Genomic DNA, 18,195 nt, shown 5'->3' with positions numbered 1-18,195 from the left:
TGGTCAAGCAAAGCTGTGCCAAAGCCCAAAGATGCAGTCATGACCCCAGTTAATGTCAACGTAGCATTTTGAGTGCCATCAGCCAGGAGGAGAGATAAAGGTCTACATATCTTAGATGTCCCCACTTGGTTAGGATAAAGTTCCATTTCTTTAGAGTCACCTTGTTTAGGAGGAAAGAGACAGGGAGGAAGGGAAAGGATGGCGCTGTGGTTCTAAGTAACCATGTTCGGTGAACACCGAACAACTGGGCTAGCAGACAACGAGCAGGCACATAGCCTGCCACAGAGGCAGAACTAGAGAATGTCTCTGGACAGGCACTGAAAAGTACAATGCCCCAAAGTCAGGCAACCAGAGGGTAAGTCAGCCTGTGTGAGGGTAGAGGCCATGCGGTGAGAGGCATCCTTTAAAATGGAAAGCCACCCTTCTTGCTAGGTGATTGTGGCTGGGTAGAAGGCAACTTCACCTGCTCTTTGCGCTCACTAAGCCAGAAGGCTGTTTTCATGTAGAACATTCGGGGTTTACAATGTCAGCCCTAGACTGCTTAAGTAACTCTACCAGCATATAAGGCATGTCACTATCCAAGCCTGTTTCCTGGTATACTAAGTGGGGACTGTAACTGCCTCCTAACTCCTGGGTTGTTTTGAGAATTACACAAAGATGCAAATGCAGATGCAATAGCAATGACCTACGAACTGCTCAAGAGATGCAGCTACCACCCAAAGCAGGCTTCTGTCCCAAGAAGAAACCTGTTCAACTGAAATTTCCACATTTACAAGGCCGAAGGGGTTTCCCCAGTTTGCCTCAGAGTATAGTTCTTTGCCTCTAGAACAGACAGAACACTTCTCAGAAGGCCTGAGGGATCCTGTAAGCTAGAGCATGTGTGTGACCAGCAAAGACAACTGTGTTTTCCATGAAATACTGGAGTGCTAGAGAGAACTCTGTTCATACCAGAAGTACCAACAGGCACAAGGTGACTACAGAGTCTCTCTCACATACATATGACCTTCAAATACCCTTTTTGGCGCATGTGGAATCTTTTCTGTTGCAGCAATTTAGGAAAATAAATGATGGGCATCACCTGGCATTGAGACCACAAGGCTGTCAGGAATAGGCCTCTGATGTTTCATATCCAGGTGTACTTGGTGGCTCTCCAAAGCCCCATACCACCCTGTTCATAAGAAAGAGCTCTGCTTTGCAAGTGACAGTAATCAAGAGTTTTCCCAGAGAAATTTCTCCTTTCATTAAGAGTTTCCACAGCATTTTACTTTATGTGCCCAGTCATGGAAATTACAACTGGACATAAATTAATTTTGTTTTCTCTCCAATTAATTGTGTATCATTTAAATATTCAAAGAGTTTATGCTCATAATGCCACCCTCAATTACTCCAATGTCACCCCCTCATGGATGTGAAGGTCAGTGGATGCTCAGGAAGCAGAGGCGGGTGAGATGGGGGGGGGGTCCCTTTGGAAACAGTCTGGTAAGCAGCCATCTCCTGGTCACTCCCCCTCCTCAATCAGGACCTACAGTTTCAAAATGCCCAAATCCAAGAAGAGATATCACTTACTGTCGGAGATGCACATACCAGAGGAAGTGCTGGGGATAAAGGAAATCTGTGAATCAGAGAAAGATGTTGGTATGCAAGATTGAAGATATACCAGCTGCCCACTGCTTCAGCTGCCTTCCAGGGGCCAGGAAGAAATTAGTCTCACAGTCCAGTTGAAAGAACACCTGGCCATTCACCCAGGGGCGCAAATTCACTGTCGAACAAGGTTATCTTTGTTTCCATTCCAAAATCACCCAGGAATTCAGCTATTTAAGATTCTGTGACTTGCATTGTCTTGAGTCACTCGCCTTCATAAAAATCAGGAGGTGGAGAACAGTGAAGAGCGATTGGCTGTAAAAATGCTGGTGTCAACAGACTGACCTCAAAAGTCAGGCTTGTCTTCTCCTGACTATTGCAGCTGGGTTGGAACTTGCTGTGTTGCTTTCCAGTGTGTGTTTCATTGAAGACTTACAAATGTATAGGGCGAAGGGAAAGAAACTGTATTAATGCCAAAGAATCAGCACTCTGCCACAACTAAAAAGACAGTAGAAGCTAAATGGGTTGGTTATAATAATTCAAGAATCTCTGACTTGGGGGAAGGGGCAGTGTTTTAAGTCAGTGGTCTGAGTTAAGGAGAAAACAACATGACAGCAGAGGAGATGATGAGGCCAGGTCAGAGCATAAAGCCAGAAGTAGACTTCTGACCTGAGAAAGAGTTGTGGTGAGGAGCCAGCAGCTTGTGCTGGCAGATCCTATTGTCACAAGACTCAAGGAGAGACCTGGGTAGACTCAGGCTGGGAATTAGACTCTTAGGAGGCATCATCTTAGAACCAGTGCATCTACCTCAATCTGTTCATCTTGTTGTTCATATGTTGTCTTTCCTACTACATTCAAATACCCCCCTTTAACCCGTCTCTTAGCTTATTTATTAAATATGTTGCAAAGTTATTATGGTATCTAGTTATATCTAAACATATTTATTTAACTGCAGCATGGTTTTGCTGAGGTCCATCTCCTCTGGGTCAAACCACCACAATTACAACAGTGACAAAAGAAACCAGGCACAGACTTATACCCATAGTATAAGGGCCCAGGTCCTGGTGCTGTGCAGGGCCTAGGATGGAAGTCCTTTTCTCACAGGGTTTCCAAACTGGTTGGCAAGCCCCAACAGTTTCATCACTAACCACCTTAGATGATAGATCTTTGAAAGTAAAATCCAAGACTTTGGGAATAACTGGGTAGTGGGATGAAAAAGAAATAACAGTTCCTAGAAAGAATGAAAAGCTGGCAATGTAGCACTTCTTCAAAGAGGTCAAGTGGTACCAGTAACTTTGCATACAGACTACATTAAGTGAGGGTGAAAGGTGAGAGTTTTCTTTGGTCAATTTTTTGGGGGGAAAACCTTTTTAAGATAGTTCTTATGAACTGTAGTTTTCTACACTCCAGTGTTTCCTTGCAGCCTCTGAGAGGCTTTGCTGGAGGGTTTTATGAATTTCCAAATGACACTGGACTAGCTCATAGGACCACTGTTCCGCTGAACATCTTTTCAAAGTATAAAGGAAATTCAAACTATCAAAGAAAGAAACCACAAAACCCCATGAAATAACAGGAAAACAACTGGAAAATATCAGAGCTCAAGTCTATGAGCCCTGGACAGTGATAAAGAGACAAGATGATCAGTGCTAGAAAAAGCAGACTCCTCAGAGTGATGAACAGCTGAGGCAGGGCATGCCTGCACTGGCATTGTTCACTCATTCTGAACAGCAGCACACCACACACGTCTCAGGAAACTGATGGAGCTCCCAAATACTCCCTGCAGCAAGTCTAGACTCAGATTACAGAATGAACTGAGGGCTTACGTTTGTTATAGTTCTATTCAGGGCCAGACTTCAAGTACCTTGCAACTTGAACAGAGAAGCAATAGCTAACTCATGGCAGAGTGGGTTTTGAATTTATGTCAGAGCTCTTCACAACCATGCTCTTTGCTAAGGCCATATGCAAGACAACTGGAGTTATGTGCAAGACTCCAGTATCCTAAGACCATAGTGGCCTCAAGCATAAGACTGATGCCCTTTCCTGCATTTTACTGAGCAGACTCCTCAGTACCTTTTTCATTCATTTGGTTGGGAGCATCTCTGTAAATCAACACATTTGGCAATCTTCCTGGCCACCAGGAAGTGAGCTGAAGTCTGGCTCCCCGACAGCAAACCCAATATTGACCAAAGTTTCCTTGGCCGGGGAGCCCCACAGCTGAGGACAGCAAGCTGCCTTCACACTTCTCACAGTGGCAACCGTGATGGCTTGCATTACACAAGCTCAAGGCTGGTGACTGGAAGACACACAGATTCGGTTTCATCAGTCCTCACTTTGGTTCAGAGTGGGTTCACAGAATAGCTGGCTAGAAGCCCGCCCTTTCACTTCAATTAGTTCTCCCTCTCCACAGTCTGGATTTACTGACAAAGCACTGGCTTTATCTGCTAGTGGCACTGGAGTTCTGTCTAGGCAGAGTGTGGCTGGTACAACTGGGCCATTCGGGTCACTTAGACACTTTCATGTGGGCCACTGACTACAGAAAGACATTTGATTTCCCAATTAGTCCATATCACCAAATTTATTTTACTTCCATTATTTCTTTGTTTCGAATTCTGATTCATAAAATATCTTAGGGAAAACATATTTCACATTACTGAGTCTTTGATTTTGTGGGGAAACTAATAAATAATCAACAAAAATATGATTAAAGACTGGCTGCACTACCATCCTGAGAAGGGACTCTCCCCAGCAAAGGCTCTTTCTGATCCAAATCTTTTTATTCCTAGAAACAGAATTCTTACTTAGCCTTTCAAAAAGCCTGATGAAGGCTTCAGCTAAGTTTTGACATAAGATTTTCATATTCAAAATATCTGTTGAAATAAGGGGAAAAGGGATATGGATCTCGGAACTGCATTAGTCTGAAATAAAGCTTAGTGAGCTAGAAAGGGAAATTACTTCTCTGTAATTGGAATTCTGTCCTAAAAAATCCCTTTGAAATCACATTCAGCTACTTCCCCATTATGTGTCCCAGAGAAGTGCATATTAACCCTTTCTGGGATGATCCATTAGAAAAATTATTTGATAATTATAAACTTCCCTGGGAAGAAATTTCGGAGAAACGGTCTGGTCTATGTCATCAAAGATCCTAATAATTAATGAGTATTTGCAGGAAATCCTAGACTCATCCTTAAAAAGTGCTTCTCTGGGACACTTCTCATCAGTACATTCTTCATATATATCCTAAGCAACTAGTTGCCACACCTCCCCCCAGTCTGGGTGCCTTCACATTTGGAATATTGTATTTGATTCTTTCTGTATCTTTAATGCCAGTATTTAGTTGATTAACAAACACTACAAATCAACACTGCATTCAAGAGAGCTAGCTGAGTAAGCCTGGGATGGGGCTTCACTTCTTTTCTCTTCAGGTTTCCTCATCTGTAAATGCAGCAATATCATCCTCAAAACCTCCTCATGAGGGTTAAAGGAAACAATAGGAACACATGTGTAATAGCATGGTATTTGGGACACAGATATATTTCATGGTTATTGTTATGTTAATATAGTTAATAATGTAAAGTTATGTATGGTATGTGTATTGCCAAGTCTTAGGAATGCCTCTAGAGAAATGAGATGGAAAAAGGGCATAACCCACACTGCTGCTACTTCATTCTATTTCCACTTCCTCCACCTTTACTGCTCTATCACACTGGAGTTGATGGCTAGTAGCACAACCAAATTGGCTGTCAAGTGTATCTGTGAAGTGTCCCACTTTGAAATCAGTCCTCTCCTTGAATGGACATCAACATATTAACTGATGTATGTTGCCTGGTGTGGATCGTATTCACTTATGGTCATGCTTCACTTCCATGGCAGCTTAGCTCATGGTTAGGATAAACAAATACCAAACCTGATGTGCAAGATAACCCAGCATGGACCAGTCTGGTGCTATACATACCACATTTGGAGGGGAAAGGATGGGCATAAGAGCTTTGCATATGTGAGATGGGCACTCCACCACTGAGCTACATCATCAGCCCTTGGCTTCAATAGACAGGGTCATACTATGTAGGCCTGGCTGACCTCTAACACATGAACCTCTTGCTCTTACCTCCTATGTGCTGGGATCACAGCCATTTGTCCCTGTGCCCAGCTTACTCATTGATTTTTCAGTAAGGTTTTTCCCTAAAATTATAGCATTCCAAGTAAAGACAACCAAATATTCTTATAAGCCTATTTTAAAAAGCTATAATGAACAATAGTGTATTATTCGAAATTAAAAGCAAAATCAGTGTTGGTATGTTTTAGTGAAAACTTTCTAGGAAAAATTTCTGAAAAAATGTGATGCATACAAATGTGTAAGTCATATGTGATCTTATTTTACCCCATCATATATGAGAATAGTCAGCAATTATCATTTCTGCTCCAGTGTAGCTTCCCTTAATGTGCAAACATTAAACATGGTACCCATGAAGACCAAATCTCCCTGTTTTAAAAGAGAAAACAGAGTATGAAATGACAAGATCGTTTTTTTAACAGCAAGATTGATACCCATAATTTGAGTGACATTGGATGACAAGTAACAAACTGTTTCAGTATAGTAACTGATGTCAGTTATAGTCTCTCTCCTTCCCTGAGTCCCCATCTAGGAACTCATGAGCTGACCCAGGCTTCATAGAAACTACCTTTTTCACTAATGTTTCATCTCTGGTAACAGTGTGTGCTATGTCAGCAGCACCTCAGAGCAGCCAGTCCTGAGCCCATGAAAGGGGGACATCTTTTTGTTGTTGGTTTTTGTTTTTCCCTCAAAATTCCAAAAAGCGATCACTCCTGGAAACCATAGGTGTGAATTCTAGCAAAAGGAAAAACTCTATTCCAGAGTTTCCCTCCTTCTCCCTGAGGCTGCATGTGGAACTATAGTGTAGGTGCCTTTGCACACCAGAGTCAAAAGGGACAACCTGCTAAGGTGGGCAAGTCAGCAGAGCCTGTGCTGCTTGCTCTTAGGGCTCCCCACTTCTCCAGAGGGGAGTGCTAGGAAGCTGGCATCTAGTACACTTCCCAGAATTTCTGAGAGTTGAAAGAAGGAGAGGCTAGCACAGAAGCATCAAACTGCCAGGAAGGGCTCTGAAACCTAATTTGACAGCTTAGGGGCTGGGGGACTGACAGTAGTGTGTGTGCTGTATGCCTGAGGAAAAGTCACACACGGGACTGCCAATGATGCTACAGAACAAAAGGAAAAAACAAAGACAACAAAACTAGAGTCTGTAGCTTTAAGACTATAAATAGAAAAATTATTTCAGCTACATAATAGATATGAGTATATCAAAGTATAACAGTATTTTGCAAATTTATAATTAGACTCACATTTTCAAAGTTATTTTCCCCCCATGCTTCTGGGCCCCCTTTAGGATTAAGGTCAACACATTTCAGTCTCTCCTGGCTCTCTCCTGGAAACATGAGACACAGGAAATGGAGGCTCTCAGGCAAAAGCTGTTAGCCATTCCCAATACTGGAACTATTAGAACAGAAGTAGGCATCCATCCCCAGCTAGTAAACATAGCTCATTCATCCTCCCAATACATAGGCAAGGAATGCACACATACCCAGAACTGAGGTGGGCCCAGGGCCTATAAGAGTTGATAAGACAATTACCTCATCTTAGTGGGGGAGACACAAAATAAACAAGTGAGGTAAAAGGTCTTTCAGACAGAGCTGAGTGCTTTGAGTCAAAATGGGCAGAGTGATCTGGCTGTGCAGGGGATGGGCAGGTCCCTTCACTGAGAGCAGTCACCTAAGGAGGTGACCTTCCAACAGTAAAACATGCAAGTTATGTAACGTCATCGCCAAGGAGGCTGAAGCAGGAGGCTCATGAGTATGATGTCAGCCTAAACTATACAATAAAAAGTCTCTCTCTCTCTCCTCTCTCTCCTCTCTCTCTCTCTCTCTCTCTCTCTCTCTCTCTCTCTCTCTCTCTCTCTCTCTCTCTCACACACACACACACACACACACACACACACATATTCACACACACCCTCAGAAGGCTGAGTACTTGAGGCTAAGGGAAGACCAAGAGGTAAAAATACCTCTTATGCTGGGCGTTGGTGGAGCATGCCTTTAATCCCAGCACTTGGGAGGCAGAGGCAGGTGGATCTCTGTGAGTTCAAGGCCAGCCTGGTCTTCAGAGCGAGTGCCAGGATAGGCTCCAAAGCTACACAGAGAAACCTTGTCTCGAAAAAAAAAAAACCAAAAACAAAAAAAAAAAACAAACCTCTTACTCAGGGAGGGACAGAGCCCAGTGTGGGAGGTGAAGAGGGGATGAGGCATAGGGGCTGGCAGGCAGAGAAAGTCTTGGTGAGTCTTCTAGGTGTGGCAGAGGGTCTTAAATGGGTTAAGCTGTAGTTTGACATCATGGATTCTTGGTTTTAAATTACTTTTGTTAGTAGCTCTAATGCAATGTAAATTCATATGCCATATGATTCACTCTTTTTAAGACTACATACATTTCAGTGGTTTTAAGTGTCCAGTTTTGCTCAGCCCAGCACCAGAAACCACTGTTCTACTTTGTTTCTGGACACACCATAGACAAGAGATGATGGCAGCTTGTGCCTGGTGCCTTCTGCAGTCCACTGGGTATCAGAATCCATCTGTGAGGTTGTGCTTGGGAGCTTTATTATTTTACCTGCCAAACTGGGACATATTTGCCACAGATTATTCATGGGTTGATGTCTGGACTGCTTCCACTTTTTGGACATTACCAACAATGCTGCTGTGAATGCTTACATAAAAGTTCTATGTGGACATGGTTCCCACTTCTCCTAGGTTCAGAGTGGTGCTGTTGCTAGGCCATTTGCTCTGCTATAGCCTTCTGATCTTCCATACTAGTTGCACATTTTACATCTTCACCAGCAGTGTATGTATAAAAGTTGCAATTAGTCTTTCTTCATCAAGATCTGTTAATATCTATTTGATGAGGTACATTTTAGGAGAGTATTTTCATTCTCTTAAAAGTATCATCATTTTACAAAAATAACAATAAAAGCTGACTGCTAACTGGCTATTGAGCATTCTGACTAGCTGAAGTCATTCTGGAATTCTACAGGCTAGCATGGCATAAGGACAAGTAAAGATCTTTTCCATGAACCTAATTCCATGTGGAAAATGATGACGAGAGGAGCAAGTGGAATACATCTTTGCTCAAAATTTGATAAAAAAAAAAATGCATTCAAGGACTGGAGAGATGGAGATGGCTCAGCAGTTAAGAACACTGGCTGCTCTTCCAGAGGACCTGGCTTCAATTCCCAGCACCCACATGGCAGCTCACAAACATCTGATACTCCAGTTCCCCTGGGGATCTGACACCTTCTCCTGCCCTCCTCAGGCACCAGACATGCATGTAGTACACTAACATGCATGCAGGTAAAACACCTATATACATAAAATAAAAAATAAATTTTAAAATTCTTAAGAACCAAATCCAAGACGGGGGGGGGGGGGGGGCTTGGAATGGTCAAACTCAGAAGTGGAAGACTTACTAGCTTAAGTTCCTCATTTTATAGCTGAGTAAAATGGGGGCCATAGAAAATGACTTGTCCAAGGTGGGACAGCTGGGCTCAGCTCAGAATGCCTGTTGGCTCCTATTTTGTGTTAGAAATTCCCATGTGTGGTAGTACAAGCCTGTCATTCCAGCACTTAGGAGGCTGAGACAGGAGGATAGTGAGTTTGAGGCTGGGCTTTGCTACACTATGTGATTCTGGCTTAAAATAAAACTCCAATGAATCAAAGAAAATAGCTGTAAGGGTACAAAAAGTACAGCTAGTAGCTCCAATTCTTCGACCTAGCACACACTACAGCAATTAAAACACAGCACACAGTGACTGTTGCTGTGCTTTAATCATGTTGTGCTGCCTGGGACATGTTGATGGACATGTGCTTTGGAAAGTCAAATAAAACCACAGAGTTGGTTGTCACTGGCTCCACTTCTTTAATTTACATAGTCTCAGCTTGCCTTTGGGGAATTTACAGACCAAAGCAAACCTGTCCCCTAGAGACACTGTGGCAACAGTTCTCAGAGCAGAGTTATTCTCTTTGTTGTTGCAGTCACTTATAATCAGAGAATCAGAATGTTAGCACAAGTCCACAGGATTTCCTGGAGACAGCATAGGGACCAGAATCTCCCCCAAGTCTCAGGAGCTACCCTTACCTGAGTGAAACACCCACATCTAGCATCTGACTAAGGCCTGAATGCCAAGAAATCCCCTCCCCATGAACATATCTGTTCCCCATTCTCCACCCTAAATCTGCTCCCCGGCTTTTCTTTGAAATCTGAGTAGGACATCTGTGACCTGTCGGAATACACTTGCTTGTTTGCTTTCTCCTAGGTTTTCCTTAATGCAATAACGTGAAATGTCAACATGGGGTGACAAGTAAATCCTCAGTCAAAATAAGTTCACAACCAAACTCGGGAGGGAAAAGAAAAGCCATAGAAAAGTGGCTGCAGAGGTTCTGACTGGAGGCCAAGGGCCAGCAAAGCATTAACGGGACACAGACTTATAGCCCCCAGGATGCAGTTTGTGCTGAGTTTACATCTCTTACAGAAAGTAGGCTATCAAGACTGGTAGCATTTCTCAATGCCAGAGATACATACAGAGCAGAGAGAAAAGCCAAGAGTCTTGGTGTTGTCTGTTTCTGTTGAGGTGGAAACAGCCAAGTGATGAGACCCTCTGCAATGCAGTGTGGAGACAATTAGATTTTTCTAATCTAACTTGCCAGGGATTTGGGGAAGATCCAGTCAGTTAATGGTACATTTTTATTTGAGGCAAAATGAAGTTATAAATAGGAAGAAGGAGATTTGCCTATAGGACAGCCACCAGCTGCCAGGGTCATTCACAACACAGCAAAAATGCACATGGTGCCAAGTTAGAAAAGATGTATTATTTTCATATTTTTGACACATCTCCCCCTTTCTTCCTCCCTCTGTTGGTGCAAACCTATGGCTGCACACCTCCCCAGGCCCTAAACTGAGAGGGATGAGTTACAAACCCAAATCCTAGTGTTTGTTAAGGGGATTTTTGCATTAGGTTCTTTGAAACTTTACCCAGAAAGTCTTCCCCACTCCTCTGCTAGGCTTCCGGAAGGAGAGACCCCTGCTGCGGATCTCCCTTTGACTCGGTGCTGGATACAGGCAAGCATAAATCCTGCTAATGACTTCTGCCTGTGGCTGACAGGTTCTGGTCTGGGGTAAAAGCCTGGTTCTCAAAAGCTGCTTTCTGTTTATTTCCAAAGAGGATTTACTGCATGACTTCTTCAGCGAGCATCGGCATTCCCCATGAAGGCTGTCAGCACCTTGGGTACTCCACACAGAGGGGCCTAATTCATGCTGTCAGACCTGGGGCCCAAAATATTCCAACCTTTAAAACCCAGAGTCATGTTTGGTAAAATCTAAGACCTCTGTTGTGAAAGTTTCCTTTTTTGGAGAGGGGAGGTTACTTCTGGAACATTCTCTACTCTTGGGACTGGTACTCTCAATTTTCCTTTGGCAGTTTCCATAGCTCAGGGGAAAGCAGTGGGTGTGCATGGAAGCTCACTTAATATGGACCTTAGCCCCTTGTCATATGACTGAGTTCAGGGATAGAATAATCCAGTTTCAGGAGAGATGTTTAGAAGATGAACTTCTGAGAAACAGAGTGTATCTCCCCTTGCAGGACTTGTGATGCTTCCAGATGTGAAATCTGAAGTTGTAACTATGTTGCAATGGGGAGAAGAGGCGGAAGTTTCAGCAGCCATGAGGATGACCAAGTACGGAGCAACTAAGAATCTAAAAAGAAAAAGACCCAGCAATGACAGTATGTTAAGTCTGCATCAAGCTAGGCCTGAAGCTAGGTGGCCATGACTTTTAAATGCCAATAAACTTCTTACTTAAGTCAACATGAGTTGGGCTTTGTGACTATTCTAATGGGAGGAGCAGCTGGATTAGATGAAATGTGTGATCTGGAGGCCAGGCTTTTCCTGGACTAATAAAAGTGGACGTCAGGCGCATAGGCACTTAGAAGTTCTCATGTAGCCTTGGGCTCTGCTTAACAGCCACCCTATCCCTGCCTTCAACTGGTTTGTTTTGTTTCTTTTGCCTTTCTATTGCTTCTCACTCTTGTCATATGTATGATCTTGACTCTTCTATTTTATGAAATGCCTCCTTTATCCATACCCTGGTGTACTGTTCCTCTAAGAGGTATCCCTCAGTCCCATGGCTTAAAGGACTTTTCTCTATCAAGACTTCCTAATTCCACTACTGCAAATGGTTACAAAAAACATTTTGGGAAATGCTCCAGAGAGCAGTCTTTTGGACAGTGGCAATCACCAGGAATCATCCAGGGCCATGTGACTTCTTACCAGTAATGAACACTTTTCAATTTTACTTACTAACACATGGGTTATGATCATCCGGGATGCCATCTCCACATTATTTATGCTTGCATCATTTAACATCTCCTATACTCTCAGTTCTGACGAAGACACACTGGGAAACGAGGGTTATACTCATATCCTATTTGTTTATTTGCTTTCAAGACAAGGTTTCTCTGTAGCTTTGAAACCTGTCCTGGAACTCACTCTGGAGACCAGACTGGTCTTGAACTCACAGGGATCCACCTGCCTCTGCCTCCTGAGTGCTGGGAATAAAGGTATGGGCCACCATTGCCTAGCAACACTTACTCTCATTCTTACTTTCCATTTATTAACTTAAAATAGTAACATTTAAAAAGTAGCAGAGTATAAAGAATAACACAGGCAGGCATGGTGGACCATGTCTTCAATCCCGGGAAGAAGCAGGTAGATCTATGAGATGGGAGGCCAGCATAGTGAGCTTCAGGCCAGCTAGGACTTCATAAAGAGATATTGTCCTAAAAACAAAACAAAAAAAGAATAATATAAAGATAGTAGTTACCAATGACCTTGCCAAGACAGCACTTAAAGATCCAAATCAAATATGGGCAAAACATTAAGATTTATATTTCTAAAGGTCCTTTTTTTTTTTTTTTTTCTCAAGACAGGGCTTCTCTGTGGCTTTGGAGGCTATCCTGGAACTAGCTCTTGTAGACCAGGCTGGTCTTGAACTCACAGAGATCCACCTGCCTCTGCCTTCCTAGTGCTGGGATTAAAGGCATGCACCACCAATGCCAGGCTTAAATGTTCTATTTCTCTTGTGCTTCTTAGCCTTACAACATGTTCCTTGTATTTGCCTTGTCTTCACCCAGGGAAGGATTCCTGGTCCCTTCTATCCCTCAGCCTATATAAAGGGTCATGGTCTTCTCATTTGAATGCAGTCAGTATTTTGAGTACTAAGTACCATGGCAAGCTAGACTAGATAGGAAGACCCCGTCTCCAGGAACACCCCCCTCCACCTCACAATGTTCACACTCTTAGTTACCTGTCCATCTCTTACTAGACTCCAGGTTCATTGAAATAGAAGCCACCTGTGGTTCTGCACTTCTGTCTGAATCCCACACAGTCCCAAGAACATCAGACAGAAACGATCAATGTCTCTTGAAGAATCTGTGTTTCAGGGTCATTTGGTGGTCCTTTCTCCCACTCACACTGCCAAGACGTTCATATAGTCTACCAACCTACTCTATTTAGCCTTCCCCAGGGCACTGTCTGTAGTTGTATTTTCTCCTTTTAGAAGCCAGTGCATCACCTGCGATTTCAATGAACAGAAAACCAGCTATCCAAAGTATAAATCACCAGGACAATTATCAGTGAAGAAGTCTGGAGGTGGGAGCTTCAGGTTGGCTACCACAGTCCCAGACACTTTCTGTTCATCTGTTTTACCAGCATGGCTATTATACCCCTTTGTCCCCACACTCATCACTGTATCCTGAAAGCCAGCTGCTGAAGCCCCAGTTTCAAGTCCTCTCATTATGCACAAGGAGGCCTCTCTGGAAGGGAGGCCTCTGAGCAACAGGAGGCTCTTCATGGTGAGAAAAATACTTCCCAGGGGTCCCTAATAGCTGCTGTACCTTCTGGCTCACAGGTCAGGACTTATCATGTGGCCACACACTCGCCCAGGAAGCTGGGAATGTGGACATCAGGAGAAGCAGGAACACTACAACTGGCTTAAGCCAACTATGCTTTTTCTTCCTTAGCTGGTTCACTACCACTGAAATCAAGAAATCTCTACCCACCAGCTGAACAAAGGTGAAGAAGGCAGGGTGGGGAGAGGGCACCTGCCCTTGGGTAGGTAACAAAGTACACCTGCCAAGACAACAGCGCTATGGTTGCCAGGGTTCCTGGCCATGAAGCAGGACGAGCAGGTTTCTAGACCTGGGTTCTCTTCATGGGTTTCTGCACAGTCGATGGTAGTCTGTGATATCAATGCTCTCTAGCTTGGTGATGGCTTTCCTTGGCAGGATCACATGGGCTTATCAGGACTCCTGCTCATTTGCCTCGGTCAAGCATCTGCTGGTTTTTTTTTTTTTTTGGCAAGAAATGACTTGTTTATGGATTTACTTCTCACTGTGTTGTGGCAACTTTGGACACAGATTAATTAAAAAACTGCCCTCAGAAGGCTCACTGGTGAACAGGGCCTACTCAATGTGGCAAGCGTGTCATGCCAGTTCTAGACAGTGTGGATGAGAGCAGAGGGCCGATCTGATGGACAAGCAGCAGCAAGATGTCAACAAGGCTGCTTCGCCTTTCACAGCTTGGTTAGAAGAGTCCCTAGATGCTGTGCCAAAGGCTTCCAGAGGGAAGTATCTGAGGTGCAGGCATGGGAGGGATAGGAAGTGCAGCCTACAGCCAGAAGCACAGCAAATCCTCAGGAACATGCCTTCTGTGGAACTAGAGGGAGGCGGTGGAAGTCTGACTTTACTCTGGAGTTGGCAATTGAGAGTCTATGAAAGTTTGAAAGAAATGTTTCCCTGCAGAGGTTATGGAGGCCAAGCCCATTTGCAAATTAAATAACTACCAAATCTCGGCACTCCTAAATTACAAGCTAAGCTTAATAACACAAAGACTTTACTGTAACAGCAGAGAAATAACCATCTCACGTGCTTTTTAAAGAAACTATGATAAAATGAATCCCTGTATTTTGTCCCTCTATAAAACTGGACAGGTCGGGGATACAGTCTGTAAATCCTGCAATTATTTAAAGCACACAGCAGGGCCTGACTGTGTTATCGCTTTTAAATAACACTTCACCAGATTCTGCTTCCCAAAACCACTTTGGGGGAAAATGCTTTCCTAAGTGACATCACCCCATTTTCCACATAAAATGGAAAAAAAAAAAATAAAGGGTTATATTCAGAAACAGGCTACAAAAGAGAGATTGGTATACCTTAAGCGCCTGCTATGGAACCCCTACTGCCTTGAGAGAAACACTGAAATAAAGTAAAAATATAACCCCCAATATACATGATTGAACTTACAAGAGGTGGGCCTGTCCCCCCCAAATCCATTAAAAACAGAAATCACTGTATTTCATATTTGCAGGCATCTCCGAAAGTTCTCTTAATTGCTCCATAGCATCGTGTTTTACTTTAGTAAAGTTCAGATTTTATTGCCAATGACTAATGGGCATAGAGTCCCTGAAGAACTTGTTTTAAAACATCAACCAGTCAACCATAAAAGGGGCATTAAAATGGCTACACGGGCTAAGCAAGAATTAAAAAGTATGGCCACTTATTTTTAAATTAGAATCCTCTTTCACATTTAGGAATACAATAAAATGTGTCATAAAATTTCTACTTTCATTCCAAAGTATTGTTGTAAGAATCGGCAGTAACAGACACCACCCTTGTATGGTTAAGCGTTAAAAATCGAGCACTGTTTTTAGCGTTATTATGGGCACCTTAAAATTACACATGGTTACAGCACCACAAAAGCCCTCCAGATGGAAACATAAGGGGAGATGGGAAGGCTCTAATGAACAAAGCTGTTAATAAACTGACAGCATTGATGGGTCAAAGTCCATAAGCTTTGCAGGAACAAATCCCAGTAAAGATCCAGACAGAACTTCCGGCCCAAAACTACATGCAAACTGAATTCAGAAGAGACTGGTGTGGACCACTGGTTATCACTCTGTAGCTTCCCCTATGGGAGGAGTCCAGCCTTGAACCATTTTCATGACCATATAATGCTGTCTACTATGTTCTTTACAGAGGCTTGGTGTCAACAGCCAGGCTGGAGGTGTAGGGTGAGTAGGGCATAATGGTTCTAGTCTTTCCTCAAGTTCAACCCGGGTAAGGTGCTCAGCTTTCCAGTTCTCTAAAATGACTGAAACGGTCTGTCTGTGCATTTAGCAGCAGAGGAAGGTGAGACTGTCCACCATCGAGAAGACCTGCTCTGATAAGCTGAGGAGGGCCAATCACACACTGAACGTGGAGACAGCTTTTCAGGCTTCTGAAATAGGGCACTAGGCACAAAGAGAGGAGAGGTGTTGTCCCCCACAGATGAGCTACTGGGCCAAATAGGGCAGACACAGGATGCTAAGCAGAAAAGGGCCATTTTTTTGGTGAATATGATCTCTCAAAAGACCCAAAACAGAGGTTGTGGCACAAATCCAGGTAGATGTCCCCTCAAAAGAAGTGTCCAGCTGAGGAAAAGGCAGCAAGAGGCCCCGGTGCTGCTAGGTTTCTCAAGCTGTGGCACCTTCTGTACAACCAACCAGTTTCAGAACAAAAGGATCTTGAACTGGGGTAGCCCTGTCCCCACAGGGCACATTTGTAAAGATAAAATGGACATGGTTGGCTTTCCTTCTGGTCCAGGGATGGGGAGAAGAGGGCAAGAGTGTTCCACCTCGTCTCAGGAGAGAAAACAAGGAATGAAACATGTTCCTAAGCACACATGAAACACTCAGCTTGCTTGTGAAATTCGTACTTTCCGGGTTACAGACTCTGGGAAGCAGAGAGTTGGTGGAGGCTGGTAGAAGCTGGGTTTCTTCCTGTCTCGGCAGTCCCAGGCAGAGCGTCTGTGGGAACACTCAGTGGCCCATCTGAACCTGACTGTAGAACAAAACAATTCCAGTTTTAAAGTGCTTGAGCTGCTCCAGCTCGACCTGAGGATTTGCCCATTGAATCTGGATTGCTTCCTTTTAACTCTGAATGGAGGAAGAATCATGAGACTGGAGCTATTCAATGAGAGCTATCTGTCCTGGCACTCAATCAAAGGGATTAGGATTTGGGAAGAAAAGCCTACAGGTGATCCTCCAGGAAGCACACTAAGCAGTTATCAAAAACATACAAGTTCAAAGCAGCTCCATTTTCATATGTTAAATGGGCTTGGATGCAGCCCCAGGCTCCTTTCTGGGTAAGAAATTGTGTTAAAGCTGTTTGTACTCGCATACTTAGCAGAGGAAGGAATGAAAGAGGCATGTGGCACAGCGGTGCTGGGTCCACTCCACCCCTGCATAACACAATAAATCAATCTTGTTCTCCTGGTGAAACACATCTGATACAATGTCCCTGCATCTCCCACCTTCGTGGTGGATACACATGGCAAACGCTGGTAGCCAGCTGGACAATGAAGTGTGAGCTTATCTTGAGTTGGTATTGTTTTTCCCAAGTGCCATGATCTGGGCTTAACAGTGTATTATCCACTTAGTAGCTGAACTTGGGCACAGTGAAAGAATGAAACAAGAACACACACTAAGATCTAGGTTACAGATGCTGGCACATTTTGGGTGGCCTTCCAGTGACAGCAAGTCACCAGGAATACAATATACTCTACCAGTGAGAATTCCACAGCACAACCATACACAAGGGTTCAACTCCCTCTGCTGTGCACAAATGGTCTCTAGAAAAAAATGAATGTTTTAAAATTTTTGTTTTGTTTTTTTGAGACAGGCTTTCTCTGTGTAGCCCTGGCTGTCTTGGAACTTGCTTTGTAGACCAGGCTGGCATCCAATTCAGAGATCCACCTGACTCTGCCTCTCTAGTGCTTCAATTAAAGGCCTGCACCACCACTCCCTGGCATATCTATTTTAAGAAGAAAAAAGTGAAGTGAGAAAAATGGAAAGCTATATTTAGTCATTAATTTAATACAAAGCAGGTAAGAGCATACCAGACACTGGAGACATGTTCAATAAATGGATGCTGAGGGAATGAGTCAGTATTTGCATCAACTATGTCAACCTTCCCTGGGGGGAAGATCAAGTTGACTGTCATCTTAACCTATGAAACTGAGCAGGAGAGAGCCCACTCCAAGAAGCAATGGTCTAGTAGTCTCTACTCAAACTGGTAAGACTTCAATGTTGTAGAATTTTGGAAAACGGCTCCACCTACCCAAACTTTGCTGGCCTCATCTCTACGATGGGCATTAAAGCCTGCACACCTGCAGGCTTGAGATAAAACACCATGGCCAGAAACAACTTGAAGAGGAAAGTGTTTGTTTCATCTTACATGTCCATGTAACAACAGTCCATCCCTGAGGTAAGTCAGGGAAGGAACTTAAGGCAGGATCCTGGAGGCAGGAACTGAAGCCCAGGCTATGAAGGGGTGCTACTTACTGATGTGCTTCCCATGGCTTGTGCAGTCTACTTTCTTATAAATTCCTGGAGCACCTGCCCAGGGGTGGCACTGTCAAATAGTAAGCTGGGCCAGTAAGCAGCATTCCTTGGTGGCCACTGCTTCA

General features: G+C 43.7%; 1 protein-coding gene across 5 annotated transcripts in view; it reads right to left on the bottom strand.

The window, feature by feature from the left end:
* The window catches only part of Fto (FTO alpha-ketoglutarate dependent dioxygenase), a 359,300-nt gene that overhangs the window by 81,921 nt on the left and 259,184 nt on the right, over positions 1-18,195 (bottom strand). The window contains exon 10 of one of the 5 annotated variants that reach the window (XM_035442582.1): positions 12,365-12,470. The exons of the other annotated variants lie outside the window; for them this stretch is intronic. Coding sequence (XP_035298473.1) covers positions 12,380-12,470 — 91 coding nt within the window. The 3' untranslated portion in view covers positions 12,365-12,379. Of the gene's footprint in view, positions 1-12,364; positions 12,471-18,195 lie in introns of those variants that run through there. 5 annotated transcript variants of the gene reach the window in all.

The sequence above is a fragment of the Cricetulus griseus genome, chromosome 3 (genome assembly GCF_003668045.3).
Source record: "Cricetulus griseus strain 17A/GY chromosome 3, alternate assembly CriGri-PICRH-1.0, whole genome shotgun sequence".
NCBI classification, from domain to species: domain Eukaryota; kingdom Metazoa; phylum Chordata; class Mammalia; order Rodentia; family Cricetidae; genus Cricetulus; species Cricetulus griseus.
Note: the sequence above shows the minus strand (reverse complement) of the source record. Positions and strands in the feature narration are given on the sequence as shown.